This window comes from Pseudorasbora parva, chromosome 10 (genome assembly GCF_024679245.1).
Source record: "Pseudorasbora parva isolate DD20220531a chromosome 10, ASM2467924v1, whole genome shotgun sequence".
NCBI classification, from domain to species: Eukaryota; Metazoa; Chordata; class Actinopteri; order Cypriniformes; family Gobionidae; genus Pseudorasbora; species Pseudorasbora parva.
Window position 1 is genome coordinate 2,903,681 of NC_090181.1, and position 21,116 is coordinate 2,924,796.

Sequence of the window (21,116 nt, forward strand, 5' to 3'; positions counted from 1 at the left end):
GTGCCTTGAAAAGCGAACAAATTATTATTATTATTATTAAAAGTAAGACATAAATACTGAGGAAGAACAGCATTTTTAGCCAACGGAGCATGCCTTCTACCTCTGAAATATGGATTTGAATGGTTTATGAATGTGCATTTAAATGGAGATTTAAATAAAGGGTGGATAGATATTAATATGCTACTGTTGTTTAAAAGGTCTTCACATTCATACACTGTAAAAAAAATGATGTAGAAAAAAAGTTACCTGGTTGCCTTAAAAATTTGAGTTCATTGAAATTAAAATTTTGAGTTGATACAATGAACATTGTTGAGATTCGACAACCTTTATTAAAATATTATCAAACGATTTTGTAAGCATATTGGGTAATTGTGTGTTTTATTTGTGATGACGCTGCCAAATTGTGCTATTTTCATGATTTATCAAATTTTTTATGTGGTTCAGATACAATAATATTTTAAGTTTCTATTCATTAAACAAATTTCCTTCATTGTATCAACTCAAATTTTTAATGTCAATAAACTCAAAATTTTAAGGCAACCAGGTTACTTACTTTTTTAAGTTAAACCAACAAAAACCAACAGTTTTTTTTTACAGTGTGATGTTATCTCACAATTACGAGTTTATATCTCACAATTCTGACTTTTTAGCAATTGCGAGTTTAAGCTATATCTCAAAGTTGTACTTTTTTTGCTGCAATTGCAAGTTATATCTCATAATTCTGACGTTTTTCACAATTCTGACTTTTTTCCCTCAGTATTATGAGTTTAAATAAAGTACAATTCTGAGGAAAAAATTGTTTTTTTCTAACAATTGAACATTTTTATCTTGCATTTCTTATTTATTTTTTCCAATTGTGAGTTTATATTTTACAATTCTGACTTTTTTATACAATTGCGAATTAAGATCTCACAATTCTGACTTTTTATCTCGAAATATTTTTTTTTGCTGAAATGGCTAAATCATATCTCACAATTACAACTTTTTTCTCAGTATTGTGTTTAAAGTCAAATTCTGAGGATAAAAAGACGGTGCTTTCTCTCTATTGCAAATTTAAATCTTGCAATTCAGACTTTTTCTGCAATTGTGAGGAAAAAAGTCAGAATTGTAAGCCTAAAATACTTTTTTATATTTTGTTCAATGGCGGAAACAAGTTTTTTTGTTGTGATTTCTGGATATTTTAATAAAAAAATCTTACATATTGTGCCTTTAAAGGTGCACTATGGAGCTTTCCGTCCACTGGAGGGCGCCTATTCAAAACAAATGCGTAGTTTGATGACGCAAAGTGTGAGCGCAGCATCTTGGGAGATGTGGTCTTCACCTCACAGCCGGTGGAGAATAGGACTCGGGCAGAAATCACGTTCATGGATGCGGTTATTAACGTTACTGTAGTGAAGCAGAGCAGGAGCGAGTGTTGTGGAGCTGAGCACGGCCAACGGAGCGATTGTTACACAAATTCCCGCCTCGCGAATACCGGGACTTTTATTATGACGGGACGGGACACAGTCGCCGGGCGCCTGCACAGATCCGCTCTTCCGGTCATGATTTTGAGGTAATGTAGCTCTGTTTATCATATTAGATACATTTAAGTGTGTTCAAAACGATGTTATGACGTTACTCCGTGCGTTCAGTTGTTCACACTGCTAAGAGTAAAACTCTCCTGCCAAATAAAAGCCGAAACCGAGGGTAGCGCAGATATGACGCGATTGAACGGCGACTCTCTCAAATGCAATGCTGACACGTCCCGGTCCTTCGTTAAAATAGCAATTTTCTCACAATTTACAAATAGTTGGAAACTTCTGGGATATTGTAGGTACTCAACTGAACAAAATATATAACACTGGCCTAGTGGTTTTTGGATATTTTACTGCAAAAATACTACATAGTTCACCTTTAATGAAAGGGACAGTTGACCCAAAAATGAGAATGTGATGTTTATCTGCTGTCAATCAATCAATCAATCAATCAATCAACTTTATTTATATAGCGCTTTTACAATGACAATTAGTAGAATTTGACAATTTGACAAATCTATTTACATAGATGCCTCATTCGACCGATCCGCAAAATAAGCAAAATAATCTGCCAATGGGGCAAGATAAATAATCTTAATTTAAACAGAAAACAAGATTATTTTGCTTACCCCATTGGCAGATTATTTTGCTTATTTTAAGCCAAAGATAGCTTAATGTTTAGTAATTTTCCCCCCAAACAAGACAACAACTTTTGCTTGTCTAGTAAATGATTCCTAATGTAAGAATTTTGAGATATTTGAACTTGAAACAAGACAAAAATACTAAGTAAGAAAAGCATTTTTTTTTTTTTTTTTTTGCAGTGTAACAACAATTGTCATCATTGTAGTTTCCACAGCAGACTTGTCTCCTGGTCAGTGTGTAGTGTGCAGTGTGTGAGTATGCGGCGCTCCGGTATTTCGCTTGTTTCTATTGGCGGAGGCGCGAGTTTAGCCGCGCCCCGTCTGGCTCAGGGGGCGGGGCCAGCACATGTGTCAGCAGCAGCAGCGTGAGTCAGTCCAACATTATTATCACCCTCATCCGCCCGGAGGGTTTCAAACTCTCAGAAAAAACATCCTAATGTGTCTCCTTCTCAGCTTCACATCCTAAAGGACATTCACTAAGTCACAGGTAGGACGAGTCAATATTTCATGTCTTTATGATGGCTTTTCACCATGCAAACACATCTGAGTTGAGAATAACAGTTAACTCTGTGGTGTCACCTTAGTAGTGTCCTAAATCTGTGCTTATGCATCATGCATATGGCGCTGTGGAGAAACAATCGCCATGTTTAGGAGATGAAGCTTCACTTGCGGTAGATCTGAAGATCAGAGCATGATAGACTCAGTGTTGCGTTCATATGAAGCTCAAATCTGTGTTAGTTTGTGTCATAACAGCTTGTTTTCCTCGAATACAAGTGACTCTCTGCTCTGTAAAGATCATTCAGTCATTTGACGACTGTTTTTGTCCCAGTGTGTGATTGACTGGACTGTGTGGGTGTAAATGTGGGCGAGATTAGATGGACAGCAGCGGTCAAATGTGTGGGAGAAGCTTCTGAAGAGATTCAGTCCTGTTGGACTTGAGAAAAGTCTTAATGTGAAGCAGATGTTTTGCTGAAATGAAGCTGCAGTCCTGCTCAATTATATCAGATGCATTTGCCTTGTATAATAACCCTGTATCATCATGTATTGAGGGACAAAATCAATCTACAGTCTTTAAAAAATTCAAATGGGAATTTTTGCAGTAGTGCCAAAGAAGAACCATTGTTGTCATCTCTTAAAAAGAAAAACATTTTCTTAGTGCAAGAACATTTTAATAATCTAACCTTTGGTTGAATGTTAAGATTCTATGGATGTTAAAGAGGAGCTATTATGCAAAATTCACTTTTACATGTTTGTACATAAATGTGTGTCGGCAGTGTGTTACACAACCACCCTATAATGATAAAAATACACCCACTCATATTTTTTTAATCCCAATAGATCCTAATCAGTGTCTCAGAATAAGCCATTTGCAGTTTCACGAGTTCACACTTAGAAATAAGTCGGATACATTAAGTTGGTAAAAGTATTTGGCATGATGTGCAGAAATGAGGTTGTTTGAACCCATTGAATGGACCCATTCAAACAACCCAATTTCTGGTTTTGTCTATTTTCAACCCAAATTGGGTCATTTTTAACCCAGCAGTTTTTAGAGTGTGGTAATTGGCCCGAACGCAGAGTATCCTATGCTAATAAAACATAATTTCTGTTCAATTTGACGGCACAAATGTTTAGGCCCCGCCCACGACAGCTTATAGACTCCACCCTATTAGCATAGACTCCGCCCACAACTCTTGACAAAACTCTGCCCTATTAGCATAGACCCCGCCCCACACAGTCAGTCCGCCATGTTTACCTCCTTGCCAGAGAATTCAAGTCAGAAATGTGTTCTTATTAAAATTATTAAAGTTATTCAGTCGAGAGCAGTGAGTGATTTTCTGTTTGATTCATATTAACAGCAGATATAGCAGTAGGTACTGTATATTATCACTTTAACACACACATCTAATACACACATGTGATTTCTTTACGTTCACAGACATAACCTTGTGTGTGTTTGACAATTTAGGCGCAATAAGACGTGAAAGAGAACTGAGTTTAATACTCAAGGGACGCTCCGTCTAACACAGCTTTCTGTGCGCGTCTTTCGGTTGTGTGTGTGTGTGTGTGTGTGTGTGTGTGTGTGTGTGTGTGTGTGTGTGTGTGTGTGTGTGTGCGCTCAAACCATATATCAGAAGTTTCGATTGATATGTCTTTAAAACGCATCAGATCATAACCTCTCATGATGATGAACTGCGGTGTCGCGTGAGCGCGATAGAGATGATCATCAAAACCAAACAGATGTTGTAGGCAGAGTATCCGAGGCATGAGTGGTACAGGCCCCGCCCTCTTCTGGGTAAGAGGGGCGGAGCCGCAGCTCATTTGCATTTAAAGAGACATGCACAAAAACATGTTTTTTCTTCCACTCAAAAATAGGCATTTACAACATGATGTAATAAATTATGTGTAGGTTATGTTGAGCTACGCCACACACACATTCAAGACACCTGAGACTTACTACATCTTGTAAAAAAGGAAATAATAGGACCCCTTTAAAAGCTCTTATGGACTCAGATGCCAATAAATAACCTTTATTTTTAAGGAGTAATTGTGTGTGTGTGTGTGTGTGTGTGTTGTTGGGGGGGGGGGGGGGGTCATTAATTGTAGTTCTAGCCTTAATTATTAATTTCTAGTGTGTATGCTTAGTCTGTAAAAGGTGAATATAAGCTTAATGGCATATAAATTATACTGTAGTTTATGAGGCGATGTATTGTGGTGTTTCGCTATTAAGCCAGTTTCTGTTGTCCTGAATGATTGTAATTCTGTAGATTCCTGCTCTCCATGCAGGCTGTTATCATTCTGGCACGATTCATGTCATTTTATGTAAGTGTGGTTATTTAATGGTCTATTTGCATCTGACAGGAAACTGCTGCTGTTCGTCCCATTAGATTGTGTCATGTAAATGTGACACCCAGGAAAGGAGGAAGCGTGATAAATGCTTTATAAAAGTGAAATGAACAAGCCGTTGTTTGCACGAGTGGATCTCTGAACTTATATGGCTCTCTGGGTTTTCCCTGTGCATAGCAACTTTCACCCAAATATTATCCGCACATGAATAATGCTAGTGTTTGCAGGTTTGTCTCAAACACCCGTGATTGTATTGTTCATATGTAGGTTATCATCGCCCAGGAGACTGTGTGACCTCACAGAGGAGTGTATTGAGTTCAGCACAGAGAAGACGCTTGAGTATCAGAGAAATAACCTTCGGACTCCAGCTGTGAAGTATTCGGGCAAATCTCATGAAAACACGTCCAGGTCACATTTCACCCAAAATCTAATGATAAGAAAAAAGGCATTATTTTCATCCAAAAATTGCAATGCAATTGGGTTTTTAAAGTCAAAATGATTATTAAACGAAAATGTATTTTTGTGGCATTATTTTCCTGACAATTTTTGCAATGCATTAGGGTTTTAAAAGTTAAAATTATTAAAGAAAAATTAGCTATTTGTGCAATTTTTTGACAATTTCATCCCCCCCAAAATTGCAATGCAATCGGGGTTTAACAGTTAAAATGCTCAAATTAATATTCAAGCAATGTTTGATTTGTGTGTGTGTGTGTGTGTGTGTGTGTGACCTGGTAATCCCTACGTTATGGGGATAAAATGTCCCCACAAAGATGGCAATATCCGAAATTCTTGTCCTTGTGGGGACATTTTTAGGTCCCCATGAGGAAAACATCTTATAAATCACACAGAAGGAGTTTTTTTGAGAAAGTAAAAATGCAGAATGTTTCCTGTGATGGGTAGGTTTAGGGGCAGGGACAGTGTAAGGGGATAGGATGTCCAGTTTGTACAGTATGAAATCCATTACGCCTATGGAAAGTCCCCATAAAACATGGAAACACGACGTGTGTGTGTGTGTGTGTGTGTGTGTGTGTGTGTGTGTGTGTGTGTGTGTGTGTGTGTGTGTGTGTGTGTGTGTGTGTGTCATTATTGTCATGATAATTTGGCAAAATGGCAGTGCAGTGGAATTTTTAATGTTCAAATGATTATTAAAGAAAAATGTGTTTTTGTGACATTATTTTCTTGACAATTATAAAATCCAACAGGGTTTTTAAACTTAAAATGTTAGAAACAAATATTAAAGGAATGTGATTTATTAATTAAAAAAATTAAATTAATGCAACATTATTTTCTTGACAATGCTATCCTTAAAATTGAACAATGCAATTGGGTTTTATTGTTAAAATTAATATTAAAGGAATGTTTGATTTTTGTGGCATTATTTTATTGACAATTCCACCCCAAAAAAGTGCCAATGCAACAGGGTTTCTAAAATTAAGATGATTATTTAAATTTTAAAAAAGTGTTTTAGAGTTGTGCATTATTTTCTTGATAATTCCAACCATAAAAAATTGCATTATAATGGGGTTTTAAAAGATTAGGGATGCACTGAAATGAAAATGTGAAAGCCGATAACCGATATATCAGTCGATAACCGATATATCAGACGATAACAGATATATCAGCCGGTAACCGATATATCAGCCGGTAACCGATATATCAGCCAATAACAGATATATCAGCCAATAACAGATATATCAGCCAATAACAGATATATCAGCCGGTAACCGCTATATCAGCCGGTAACCGATATATCAGATGGTAACAGATATATCAGACGGTAACCGATATATCAGACGGTAACCGATATATCAGCCGGTAACCGATATATCAGCCGATAACATATATATCAGACGATAACAGATATATCAGCCGGTAACCGATATATCAGCCGGTAACCGATATATCAGACGGTAACCGATATATCAGCCAATAACAGATATATCAGCCGGTAACCGATATATCAGACGGTAACCGATATATCAGACGGTAACCGATATATCAGACGGTAACCGATATATCAGCCGGTAACCGATATATCAGCCGGTAACCGATATATCAGACGGTAACCGATATATCTGACGATAACAGATATATCAGACGATAACAGATATATCAGACGGTAACCGATATATCAGACGGTAGCCGATATATCAGCCGGTAACCGATATATCAGCCGGTAACCGATATATCAGCCGGTAACCGATATATCAGCCGGTAACCGATATATCAGACAATAACAGATATATCAGCCGGTAACCAATATATCAGACGGTAACAGATATATCAGACGGTAACCGATATATCATCCGGTAACCGATATATCAGCCGGTAACAGATATATCAGACGATAACAGATATATCAGACGGTAACCGATATATCAGACGGTAACCAACATATCAGCCGGTAACCGATATATCAGACGATAACAGATATATCAGACGGTAACCGATATATCAGACGGTAACCGATATATCAGACGATAAGTATAAATCCAAATTTTTATATAATTTTTGGGAGTCTAATTAAACAAAAGTCTAACCTTTAAATCCATGTCTCAGACACACAATTATGATGTTCTCATTATGATTTTATGTAGCCGATATGACAGACTTGCGCTGCACATCTTGCTCTGAACTGTATTTAGTTTTTTTTTAAAGTGATTCCAATCATATTTCAAGTAATTCAAACCCTTTATAATGAACAATGTGCATCTTAAGTGTCTCAGCTGAAGGAAATAATACATTATTCATCAGCTTTTATATATCAGACAAATGTTCTTATCGGACCGTTAACGATAACATTAAACATGGATGTATATCGGCCGATATTAATATTGTGGCGATATATCGTGCATCCCTAGTCGATTATTAAAGCAAAATAAATTTCTGTTTAATTTTGGGTGGAAATATGACCTGATTTTGTGACATTCACTCGCTGGTGTAAGTGAGAAGAGCAGGAGCATTGCGTCTCATTGTTCAGTGATTTTCCCTTCACGTCAAAGTCATTCCTTCCTGCCTGTAAGTGTGTGAGACGGAGTCTTTCTTCAGGACTGTGGCATGTGTGTGTGAAGCACATTCCAGGCATTAGCGCTGAGATTCCTTCATCCATGAGCGTTTGCGCAATTTGTTCATAGAAAGGGAGTGTTGTGTGCCTTATCTCAGCCGCTGTGAGAGATTTACACAACAGCATGCTTGGCATTTCATCAGATGAGTGTTTGATTTCTATCAGCTTCAGATACTTTCATGAGGATGATGAGGATCATGAGGATCAAATAAATTATCTGCGATAATATCACGATTGATGAGTGATCTGACATTATCGAGCATTTCCTTCAAAACACACCTGAAGAGCGCACGAAACGAATACACTTAGTGATGTAGTCTAGTAGGTTTGACTAGTGCACACTTTCACTAAGTGATTTACTCTATTAAAATACATTTAAAATGCCATCAATATTCAAGATAAGTCTTTTATATTTACACAATTTAATATAGTTCATCAATATCACATGCAGAGTGCTGTTTTCCTCCAGATATCAGCATGATTACAAATATAATATCAATTTTATATGACAGTTAAATAAACAAGAAGTTAATATTAAGTGACTTTTTAGACTCAATATTGCCTGTTTTTGCTAATAGCGCCAAACAACCCCACAGGACTGTTGTCCGTCTCTGAGCAACACACGGCAGTGTTTCATTACTGAATAAACGAATCGCTTGAATGAATGATTCAACGACTTACTCATTAAGACAGTCAAATGCGTCATTCCTGAATGAATCAGTCATTTGAATGAATCGGTTGAATGAAAGATTCAACGACTCACTCATTAAGACAGTCAAATGCTTCGTTCCTGAATGAATCAGTCATTTGAATGAATCGGTTGAATGAAAGATTCAACGACTCACTCATTAAGACAGTCAAATGCTTCGTTCCTGAATGAATCAGTCATTTGAATGAATCGCTTGAATGAATGATTCAACGACTCACTCATTAAGACAGTCAAATGCTTCGTTCCTGAATGAATCAGTAATTTGAATGAATCGGTTGAATGAATGATTCAATGACTTGCTCATTAACAGTGACTCGCTGCTGGTTTTAATTTCACATTTGAAGTATCTTTTCATGTTTTAAAGGGATAGTTCACCCCAAAAATTGGATGCCCTGGGGGTAAGCAGATGAACATTAAATTTTAATTTTTTGGTGAACTATCCCTTTAAATCCTTTCAAATATCAGTATTCATCATTGTGTGTGTAAAACATCAGCACATTATTTCTGCATGTGTAACGGCAGGTTAATCGCCCTCTGGAGTCATTAAACTGTGTGTAAATGATCTAAATCCACTTCAGTTGAGCTTCTGTGCTTCCTTTAATTAGGTTTAAAAAAATGGCTTTATAAAGGTAAAAATGCCCATAAAAAGTAAACGGAAAAGATGATTTGCGTCTCTTTCTACGGCAGTCCAAAACCTGCCAGCACAAAAACACTCGCTTAATTATCGTTAGTGAGAAAATGCCAGAAAATCTACATTTTTGCCAATGTTGCACACCCTTCTCTTCAAATATTTCTTAGTGTTCACTTTCACTTTACAGGAATGTCTGGAATGTGCCCAAGCAAAACACTTCTCAGTCTAAAATAGCTTTTTCTGTGAAGCTGAAATCGTGCTTTCCCTCAGCCAAACCAAACTGGGCGAGAAAAAGGAAAGTTGAATCCAGTGCCAAAGATGATCCGGCGGCTCTTTTGTTCGGCTCATGCTTGTGGATCTTTCTCAGCTGATTTGTACAATTAAAGGGTGATGAATTGAGAAATCAACTTTCCCTTGAGCTTTTGATGTATAAAAGGTCATGATAATGTAAGAATATCCTGTACGTTTCAGAGCTGAAAATTTCCTTGTTAGTAAAAGAAAAGCTTTTATAGACACCAGAAAATGACCGATCTCAGAATATGCCTCATCCTGACATCTGTTGCTAAACACTACCTCGACAGAATAATAAGCTGGTCTCATTCAGTAGCCCCGCCCACCGACTCATCTAATTCAGGAGCCCCTCCCACCAAACTCGTCTAATTCAGTGGCCCCGCCCACCGACTCATCTAATTCAGGAGCCCCTCCCACCAAACTCGTCTAATTCAGTGGCCCCGCCCACCAAACTCGTCTAATTCAGTAGCCCTGCCCACCGACTCATCTAATTCAGTAGCCCTCCCCACCAATCTCACCAACACCAACTCGTCTAATTCAGTAGCCCTCCCCACCAACTCGTCTAATTCAGTGGCCCCGCCCACCAAACTCGTCTAATTCAGTAGCCCCGCCCACCAAACTTGTCTAATTCCATAGCCCCACCCACCAAATTTGTCTAATTCAGTAGCCCTGCCCACCAAACTCGTCATATTCAGTGGCCCCGCCCACCAAACTCATCTAATTCAGTAGCCCTGCCCACCAAACTCGTCTAATTCAGTAGCCCTGCCCACCAACTCGTCTAATTCAGTAGCCCCGCCCACCAAATTCGTCTAATTCAGTAGCCCTGCCCATCAACTCGTCTAATTCAGTAGCCCTGCCCACCAACTCGTCTAATTCAGAAGCCCCGCCCACCAAACTCGTCTAATTCAGTAGCCCCGCCCACCAACTCGTCTAATTCAGTAGCCCTGCCCACCAACTCGTCTAAGTCAGTAGCCCTGCCCACCAACTCGTCTAATTCAGTAGCCCTGCCCACCAACTCGTCTAATTCAGTAGCCCTGCCCACCAACTCGTCTAATTCAGTAGCCCTGCCCACCAACTCGTCTAATTCAGTAGCGCTGCCCACCAACTCGTCTAATTCAGTGGCCCCGCCCACCAACTCATCTAATTCAATGGCCCCGCCCACCAACTTGTCTAATTCAGTAGCCCTGCCCACCAAACTTGTCTAATTCAGTAGCCCTGCCCACCAACTCATCTAATTCAGTGGCCCCGCCCACCAAACTCACCAACACCAACTCGTCTAATTCAGTAGCCCTGCCCACCAACTCATCTAATTCAGTAGCCCCGCCCACCAAACTCACCAACACCAACTCGTCTAATTCAGTAGCCCTGCCCACCAACTCGTCTAATTCAGTAGCCCCGCCCACCAAACTTGTCTAATTCAGTAGCCCCGCCCACCAAACTCGTCTAATTCAGTAGCCCTGCCCACCAAATTCGTCTAATTCACTAGCCCTGCCCACCAAACTCATCTAATTCAGTAGCCCCACCCACCAAACTCGTCTAATTCAGTAGCCCCGCCCACCAACTCGTCTAATTCAGTAGCCCCGCCCACCAACTCATCTAATTCAGTGGCCCCGCTCACCAAACTCGTCTAATTCAGTAGCCCTGCCCACCAACTCATCTAATTCAGTAGCCCCACCCACCAAACTTGTCTAATTCAGTAGCCCCGCCCACCAAACTCATCTAATTCAGTAGCCCCACCCACCAAACTCGTCTAATTCAGTAGCCCTGCCCACCAACTCATCTAATTCAGTAGCCCCACCCACCAAACTTGTCTAATTCAGTAGCCCCGCCCACCAAACTCATCTAATTCAGTAGCCCTGCCCACCAAACTCGTCTAATTCAGAAGCCCTGCCCACCAAACTCATCTAATTCAGTAGCCCTGCCCACCAAACTCGTCTAATTCAGTAGCCCTGCCCACCAAACTTGTCTAATTCAGTAGCCCCGCCCACCAAACTCATCTAATTCAGTAGCCCTGCCCACCAAACTCGTCTAATTCAGTAGCCCTGCCCACCAAACTTGTCTAATTCAGTAGCCCTGCCCACCAAACTCATCTAATTCAGTAGCCCTGCCCACCAAACTCGTCTAATTCAGTAGCCCTGCCCACCAATCTTGTCTAATTCAGTAGCCCCGCCCACCAAACTCATCTAATTCAGTAGCCCTGCCCACCAAACTCGTCTAATTCAGTAGCCCTGCCCACCAAACTCATCTAATTCAGTAGCCCTGCCCACCAAACTCATCTAATTCAGTAGCCCTGCCCACCAAACTCATCTAATTCAGTAGCCCTGCCCACCAAACTCGTCTAATTCAGTAGCCCTGCCCACCAATCTTGTCTAATTCAGTAGCCCCGCCCACTGAATCGTGGAGCTGTTCAGATTGCAGTAGCCATCAGCAATAAACATGCTGAAGAAGATAGAAAGATATTGCGCTATTCCTGGTTGTGGAAGAACACAGTCGCTGCATAAGCTTCCTTCGGATCCTAATATTAGAAATGAGTGGTTGAACTTCGTTGAAGTTCCAGCTCATGTGGGGAAGACCAAACAATATATTTTTTTGTATGTGAAGGCTGTTTTACGTGGATATTATGTCACGAGTGAAGCACAGCGCTTTATTTACATAATAGGTTCGCAATTAAATGTTACCTCACAGCCATGGAAAAAAAACATTCATGCCGAGCGAGAGAGGTAGACATTGTGAGGTGAGCCAAATTTAAGCTGTGCATTTTGCGATCTGGTCACCCGATTTTCCATGAATTTAACAATAGGCTTACTCCATTTTACTCTTCTGGACATGGAATCTCTTATTTATTTTCCCAAATCTTGAGAGACGTAAATCTCGTTCGGCATGAATGTTATGTTTCCATGAAAAAGATAAAGTTGCTTAATTTAAATGTTCTTTTTTATTTATTTGCAAACAGAAATGCTTGAACTAAAAGAGAAGTTTATTATTTAAGGCAATGCCAATGTTTATTTTTTGTGGTGTATAAGTACTACCTTAAATATTTAAGTACAATCAACTTTCTTTTTAAGTCATTTCAACTAACATTACATTAAACTGACTTAAAAAATGAGTTGAATCTTGTATTACATAAAAAGTAGATTTATATGAGTTTAAGCAATGTAACACCTAGGGATGCACTTATGTGAACATTTTTGCCAATATACCGATAACTGATAATTCAGTAATACATTTCAGTTCATATATTGGCCGATAAATCTAAATCCAAAATGTTATATAATTTTTGAGAGCCTGATTACAAAAACAAAAGTCTCACTATTAAATCCATGTCCCAAACACACAATTATGATGACTTGCGGTGTATTTTCTTTCTTTTTTTTTTGAAGAGAAAAAAGTTTAAATTGCTTAAGTTATTTTAATGCCTTAAAGCAATGTAAAACCAAATGAACATATAACCGATAACCGATATTTGAAAGACAATAACCGATATATCGGTCGAACTAATCCAAAATTGTATATAATTTATATACATTCAAAAGTCAAAAACAAAAGCAAAAACAAAATGTTCCAAACACACAATTATGATGTTCTCATTATAATTTTATGTATATGTCACACTTGCGCTGCACATGTTGCTCTGAACTCCTTTTTCCTTTTTTGAAGTGATTCCAATCATATTTCAATCATCATGATAAACAGTGCGCATCTGAAGTGTCTCAACTGAAGTAAAATAGTACATTATGTTAGGGGTGTCCCCAACTAAGGACTTACACATTCAAATCAGAATTGTCGAATCTCTCTATGGTCGACCGATAGTCGAATCATCTGTGTGTGTGTGTGTAAATGGAGGGGCACGACACTAGTCAGCAGGAGGGTAAAACTGTTTTTATTTCCTTTGCACACTGCACACAGCACACAACTTTTAATAAAGCGAACAAAACTGCCTCCCAACTGACAGACGAACTGACAAATAAAATAAAATAAAAGGTAATGAGATGGATAAATATTCGTAAAACATTTGCTCATAACATTTTAAAGCCGCGATCGAAATACAGAACGTCACACACATATATAAGAACATTTTTAAAAATAAACCTAAAAAAATACCTGCCTAGAGAGGAAAAGAACACTTTGAGTGCATTTACATGCACGTTCTTACGCCGATTATGCCTAAAGGGGGACACACACCGGACTGAATGCAGCGCCACGCCGCACCTTTAAAATATTGAACACCCCCATATTGGCAAAATGGTATGATCCTCATTTCATAACACCTGTGAAGATTTGACTGTGAGATCGGTGGTTGATTCCAGCTCCGCATATCGATGCATCGAATCTTCGACTATTCGGGGTCACCCCTACATTATTTATCGGTTTTAATATATCGGAGAATTCTCTTAACAGGCCGATAACAATAACATAAAAAATGGACGTATATCTGCCGATACCAATATTGTGGCGATATATCGTGCTTCCCTAGTAAACACTTATGTTGTCATAACTTGCTTTTTTTGATGTGCACGACTTTATACCAGTCTGTATTGAAAGATTCCTGTGCCGTCGAGTGTGTGGGTGTGCTCTTGTAATGTTTTTATTGCACATATTTACTTATAGTTCTGATGAACAGAGCAGGATATGCTTCAACTGGCATAATAATATAAAGAGGCTTTGATCTTCAGTATTACACACTTACTGTAGAAACAGAGAGTCAGTGTTAAATGAGCCAGCTCTAGCCGTTCCTCCCAGTACAGCTCAGATCATGAATCAGACGTGTCAGGAAAGTGAAATGAACCCGCTCATATTGCGTTGAGCTGTGCAAGTCTGGACTGATCATCCATCGCAGTGGACTGAAGAATTTGTTCCTTCCTTCCTGTTTTGCTCTGCTTTAAATTCTCTGAATATGCAGGCATTTTTGCCCGAGGCTCTGACATTCCTGCCTCCGCGAGCCTAGTTTTAATTAGGGATGTCCCGATCAGGTTTTTTTGCCCTTGAGTCCGAGTCATTTGATTTTGAGTATCTGCCGATACCGAGTCCCGATCCGATACTTCTATAATACATAAAAAAAGAATAAAGAAAAGCGGGGAAAAAACCCCCCCTGGATGTTCCTTTTTTTTATTTTTTTTTATTCACCTTATTTTAACATTCACCAACTCTAACAAACAGAGCCCTTCTGTGAGGTAGATTGAAAAATCAAGTAATAAATAACATAATTCCTCACTATTGGATTTTAGTGCAACTGCAAATATAAAAAAAAGTCCGGTACCGGAGTTGCGCAGAGCAGGAAGTACAATGCCGATATCAAAAACCCGCTCATACTCTCACGGATGCAGAACAATTAATTATGTTGGTGTGAAATAAACAGTTATGGAAATGTAGAAATTAAAGCTCCAATCTGCTCCTAAATATCCTGAAAAAAGTCAGTTAGTGCCTCAGTGACAACTTCACTCAGAGAGGACGTCGATCTCAGCTGTCAATCATGACGTCACACAGCCGTTTTTATAGCATTAAATAACTAACTCAAACTAAACTTATTTAAAAAACAAACACTTGAAATGAAATCATCGTGATGATAACTGCCTTCAGTGACATAAACTAACTTTGGGGGAAAAATATTTGAAGTGTAATTTGATTGTTTAGTTTGCCTCATGTCCATTAGAAAACACAGAGGTGCGGCTGTACTGGGACCGGCCACCGGGGGGCGATGGAGGCGCGGAGGCTTCAGTTTCTGAGAGCGGTGCTGGAGGCTTGATTTAAACCATAGACTATAAAAAAATATGGCTGTAGTGTCCGTGACGTCACCCATAGGATTCGGATGAGCCGTTCTGAAGTGTAAAGTAGGGGCGAGCTGGGCGTCGCCTTCTTGTGAGCGAGTCATCGCGTGTCACTCCCGGATAACAGAAAATGGGCAAAGAGGCGGGATGTGGGCGGAGCTTAGGTGGTGCAATAGGCTTGTTCGACTTCACCCAGCAATGCGCAGACCGATCGGCGGCTGACTTGAAGCAGTGCATGCCGGTTAGAAATTTTGTCCGACTTGAGACAGCGCTGACAGCACGTGACTGTGACGTATGTCAACAAAGTACCGCGAGAGCGATTCGAGAGCAGCCGGCTGATGCAGCCGCTGCAGATTCTCAAGGGGGACTGCAGGAGGATACAAGAGCTCTGATGACCACACAGCTGATCCACGATTGGCCGATTCACCGCATGACAGCGAACACGTGTGTTAGGTGTTTATTCTAAAACCTTATGTTACGCTAATGCTCACAAATCATTTATTTATAACAGTAAAACCTCTTTTCATGTAGTCGCTATGTAATACTGTCATGTTTATCAAACTAAAACTGATAAAAACCGTTGACAACACTTCATTGATAATGTATGTTTGAACTTTAATCTTGTCCAAATAGACCCTTTTTAAACAGTACATAAAGTATTGGGTGAAAATATCATCTGAAACATCTGTGTATTTGAGAAATATTGCATTTTTTAACTTCAGCTGTGATAAAGTTTGCAAACGCAGTGCAAGCGTCACCACGGGAAGCAGAAAGTGTCCGACTTCACGTCTCCGTTTGCAGCTCCTCCACGACTGCACTCGGCTACTCTCGCCGATCGCATCCCGCCGCAGCCGATGTCAAACACACCTTATGACTATAGACGGCGGATAAATGGCTATCCACCTGTCACTCAAAGTGGCCACGCCCTTAATTATGCAGAACTTTAAGGCTTTATATAACGTAAACGAATGAGTTATAAAAACATTCGCCCCCTCACAGTCGTCATGAAGGTCAAAATTAGCCGTATAGGCCAAAACCACAATTTGTCCCAGCCTGTTTTTATTCTGCTGTAAAGTTGGGCATTTTAACATAAGGCTCAATGAGATTCTGCTCCTTCTGGAGCCGCTCTAGTGGCCAGTTGATGAATTGCAGTTTGCATTACTTCCGTATTGGCTTCGAGAGATCGCGGGAGGTTGCGGCTTGATTTAAACCAACTAACCGTACAGCAAAAGTGACGTACTGCCGCACGTGTTGCTGTTTCTGTGTGGAGTTAAAAGGGTCTAACTCTGTGCCACCGCATAACTATTGATGTGTTAAAAAAATAATAAGAATATACATATATATCAGAGTCCTGATCGGGAGGGAACGTCCAATTCCGATCGAGTCTGAAGTCACGTGACCGGATCGGGACATCCCTAGTTTTAATGTCTTGCTTAAATAGTTTCGAAATGAAAAACTGCTATACTGTGAACCTTTAAAACATGTACACATAAAGAATCCTGCTGTCACTTTACTATTTCCCTGATTAGTTAGTGATTAGTTATATAAATGATACTCTATTAATTAAATAAAACAGTTACTTGTCATGTTTTATGCATACACTCTCAGAAAAAAAGGTACAGTTCTGTCACTGGGGCAGCACCCTAAGGTACAAAAGTGAAAAGGTACATCTTTGTACCTTACTCACCCCTAAATGGTACATATTAGTACCTTAAAGGTACATATCAGTACTTTAAGAGTGCATATTAGTACCTTTTCGGTTTTGTACCTTAGGGTACTGCCCCAGTGACAGAAATGTACCTTTTTTTCTGACAGTGTATGGTTGTGTTCTTTAAGAATATCGCAATATATCGTATCGTAACACATGTATCGTGATATGTATCGTATCACTAAATTCTTGGCAATACACAGCCCTATATGTGAGTGTTTTAACGTAATCCCTCCAGCTCCAGTTCTTCTCTATATCAGTGTCAGTGTCTCTGAACTCCTGAAGCTCCTCCATCTTGAGTTTTCTTCCGGAAACCAACATGTCACAAATTCCTCGTTATAATAATTCAAATGCAGGATAAATGGGTGGGCCTGGTTGAGTTGGTTAGTAGTGTGTTGAAACTGGCAGTTATGGTAACAATGGAAAATATGGGGAAATAACTAACATTCAAGCAGGAAAACCTGCTCTAGTAGAGCCAGATACAACAAGACTTTATAAAAGTGCATTATAGTTCCACTTTAATGATCATGTGTTCTTGATGTTTGCTAGATGTTGCTTGTTTGACCAGCACCAAATGTGAATAATGCTGTTTACAATATTAAATATTTAGTGTGTTTTTCCCCCCATATCGTTTAAAATCACAATATTCATTTAATACATTAATGGGGAAGACAATGCTTTGGTTGTGTTGTTAGACCTTGAGAATGTATTTAAACATAATCACATTTTTTTATTTTTTATTTACCAAATTCTGTGTTTTTCAGAAAATTTTTTGTTGTTGATGTTTTGTTTCACAACAAATTTATCATAAAAAATGGGTTCTAAAGAAATTAATTCATAAATGCATTAAGAATTTAATTTATTATTTTAAACTTCATTAATAATTGTAAAAATCTAAAAAAAAATATTGTAATCACATGAAAATAAAACAATTAATTATTATTATTTATTAAATAGGGTCTTGAGCAACAGAACTTGCATATTGTATACATTTAAATTGATAAAACAATATCTTGGTTTAATGATATTTCCCATACTAATAATAATAAGAAGGATTAATTAAAACTACATTGATTTATTATTATTAATGTAATGTTAAACATTAAAATGGATGAAAAAATATTGTGGTTTTATAATAATGATAAACATATTAATAATAATCATAATAATAATATATTAAAACTTTAAATTGTTGATTATTATTATTATTATTATTATTATTAATGTAATGTTTCAGTAAATAATAATTATAATTAAAACCAAGATATTTCATCCATTTTAATACATACATAATGCACGTTTTGTTGCACTTTAATAATATTAATAATAATAATTAATAAATACATAAATGTAATGTTTTAATAAATTGTATTATTATTACTTTGAGAATTATTATTACTTTGCTATACAGTACTATTCAATATTTTTGTGTCATAATTTATAATAGTAGAACTGAACTTTTATTCTGGTTTGCTGTAATGTAGAGTTTCTAGATAATAATAATAATAATAATAATAATAATAATAATATTATTTATTTATAACACACTTTTCATTCAGAAGAAGCTCAAAATGCTAGGTGGGTAAACGACTAAAAACAAGGAAAACTACAGAAAATAATAAAAACAATCAACATATAAAAGCCTTTCTGAACAAAAAAGTCTTCAGCTCTGCTTTAAACTGGTCTAGGCTCTGTACTGCTCACTGGGAAGGTGCTGATGAAAGTATTATTCTTATTGTCTAATCGTATTCTCTACTTTTCATCTTCGCAGCACCTTCATCATCATCATGTCTGGGAAGTCTGACGGCGTGCAGAAGAAGTGGGCGGCCGTGAGGGGTCGACTGGGCTCATCCCAGGATTCGGACGGTTCAGCGGAGGCCAATCTGGAGAACGCGGAAGCTGAGCTGTGCATCCGTCTGCTGCAGGTGCCCAGTGTGGTCAACTACTCCGGCCTGAAGAAGCGTCTGGAGAAGAGCGACGAGGCCTGGATGGTGCAGTTCCTGGAGCTCTCAGGGCTGGACCTGCTGCTGGAGGCCCTGGACCGGCTGTCGGGACGCGGCTGCTCTCGGATCGCCGACGCCCTGCTGCAGCTCACCTGTGTCAGCTGCGTCAGAGCCGTCATGAACTCATCCGCCGGCATTCACTTCATCGTGGATAATGAGGGATACGTGCGCAAGCTGTCACAAGGTACAGTCGCTCTTACTGTCTTAAAGGGATAATTCACATTTTTTAAGAAATAGGGCTTATTCAACATCTTTCCTACATTTAGATATGTGGGCAAATGCGTTTTTGTCTCAGTGCATGCATTGTTTTAGTTTGGCCGGGTCGCCACTAGCTTAGCTTAGCATAATGAATGGAATCCTATGTTGCCAGCTAGCATAAGTGATCCAAAAAAACCCCCCACCTAATTACTTATTGTGGCCTTTGTATTCAAAACAAGTACAAATAGCAATGCAGATTAAGACTAGGCGATTTCCTAGGCAGATATTGACTTTACATTTACATTTATGCATTTAGCAGACGCTTTTATCCAAAACGACTTACAACTCAGGAGAACAGGAAGCGATCCGTCAAGAAGAGGCAACGAAACACAAAAAGTGCCCTAAATACCAAGATTTGTACACTGCTCAGAGTAGCAAAAACCAGAAAAACCAGACTTGGGACTATAGTATGGGGAAGCACTCGTGAATATGCAGGCCACAAGAAGTAATTAGCTGGTTGTTTTTGTTTGGATCACTTTTACTCGAGACATGCTAGTTGGCAACATAGCTAAGCTAGCAGCGACCCTTCCAAACTAAAACAATGCATGCACTGAGACAAAAATGCATTTGCCCCCATATCTAAATGTAGGACAGAAGTTGAATAAGCCCTATTTCTAAAAATGATGGTGTTCCTTTAACCCTACAAACCGGCTGGGTCATGTTTAATACGGGAATTTAGAAATAGAGATCAACCGATAATCGGTTTTACAGATATTTTTTACCGAAATTTAAGCAATTTCCCATAATCGAGTATCGTTTTTATAATATTGGATTCACCAATAAATGGTGCCAACAAATAATTGGTATCAGTATCGGTAATAAAAAATCAATATCGGTCGATTTCTAAATGATCAACATGATCTCAACACTCAGTCTTCTGTCGTCTGATTGACAGTTTAGACTGTTTTATCAAGTGAAAGTCTTTTAGTGTAGTTGTAGAAACGTCAGCTCTTGCTTCACGTGTTATAGCGGTTATCGGGCACATAAACATGCAAATAACTGGTAGAAACACGTGAAGCAAGAGCTGACGTTTGTCACGTTTTAATTTGTGTTTTTGACTCATTATAACATCAGCAGTGGACTGAACAAACTCTTTAAAAAAATTAAAAAAGCATAAACTAAAAGTATTGTCAAAACGGCCACAATATGGCGTTATTTATCTGTGAATCTGATAAAAAAAACAATAACCAATTATGGGAAAATACTTAAATATCGGGGGGAAATATCGGTAAAAACGATTATCGGTCGATCTCTAATTTCTATTAAGTAAACGTAAGAATAACTTGTTTGTAATATTTTGAGCAGGTTAACTTGAATATCCATCATCATTTAGAAAGATCAAATATGCAGATCAGGCATTTGAGGAAGGTTTATTTGTTTCTCTCTCAATCATCATTTTATGTACATATCATTATGTAAGTATCAGCTTTACTGTTATAAAGATCTCATAGATTTACATTACAAGCATCATAAATATTTTTGCTCAGTTTGGAATATAATAATAAAACTGAGCTGTTTTTTCCTCCATATTCTTATACTATATGTGCCATAAAGGCCTGATGTGTCGAATAGAATATAAATCTATAAAAAAAGATTTTCTTTCATTTAAAAAAAAAAAAGATTTTTCAGACTATAATTAGGTTAGCTTTAGGGTATTTTCTGTGCATCTGCACTTTTGTTCGGGCAGT

The 21,116-nt window shown here is 38.5% G+C and overlaps 1 protein-coding gene across 6 annotated transcripts in view; it reads left to right on the plus strand.

The window, feature by feature from the left end:
- The first annotated feature begins 2,496 nt into the window (after positions 1-2,496).
- inf2 (inverted formin 2) overlaps positions 2,497-21,116 on the plus strand; it is a 65,513-nt gene continuing 46,893 nt past the window's right edge. For all 6 annotated transcript variants that reach the window (XM_067454863.1, XM_067454865.1, XM_067454864.1 and 3 more), the window contains exons 1-2: positions 2,497-2,642; positions 18,939-19,354. In XM_067454863.1, the coding sequence (XP_067310964.1) occupies positions 18,955-19,354 (400 nt within the window). In that variant the 5' untranslated portion in view covers positions 2,497-2,642; positions 18,939-18,954. The remainder of the gene's footprint in view (positions 2,643-18,938; positions 19,355-21,116) is intronic.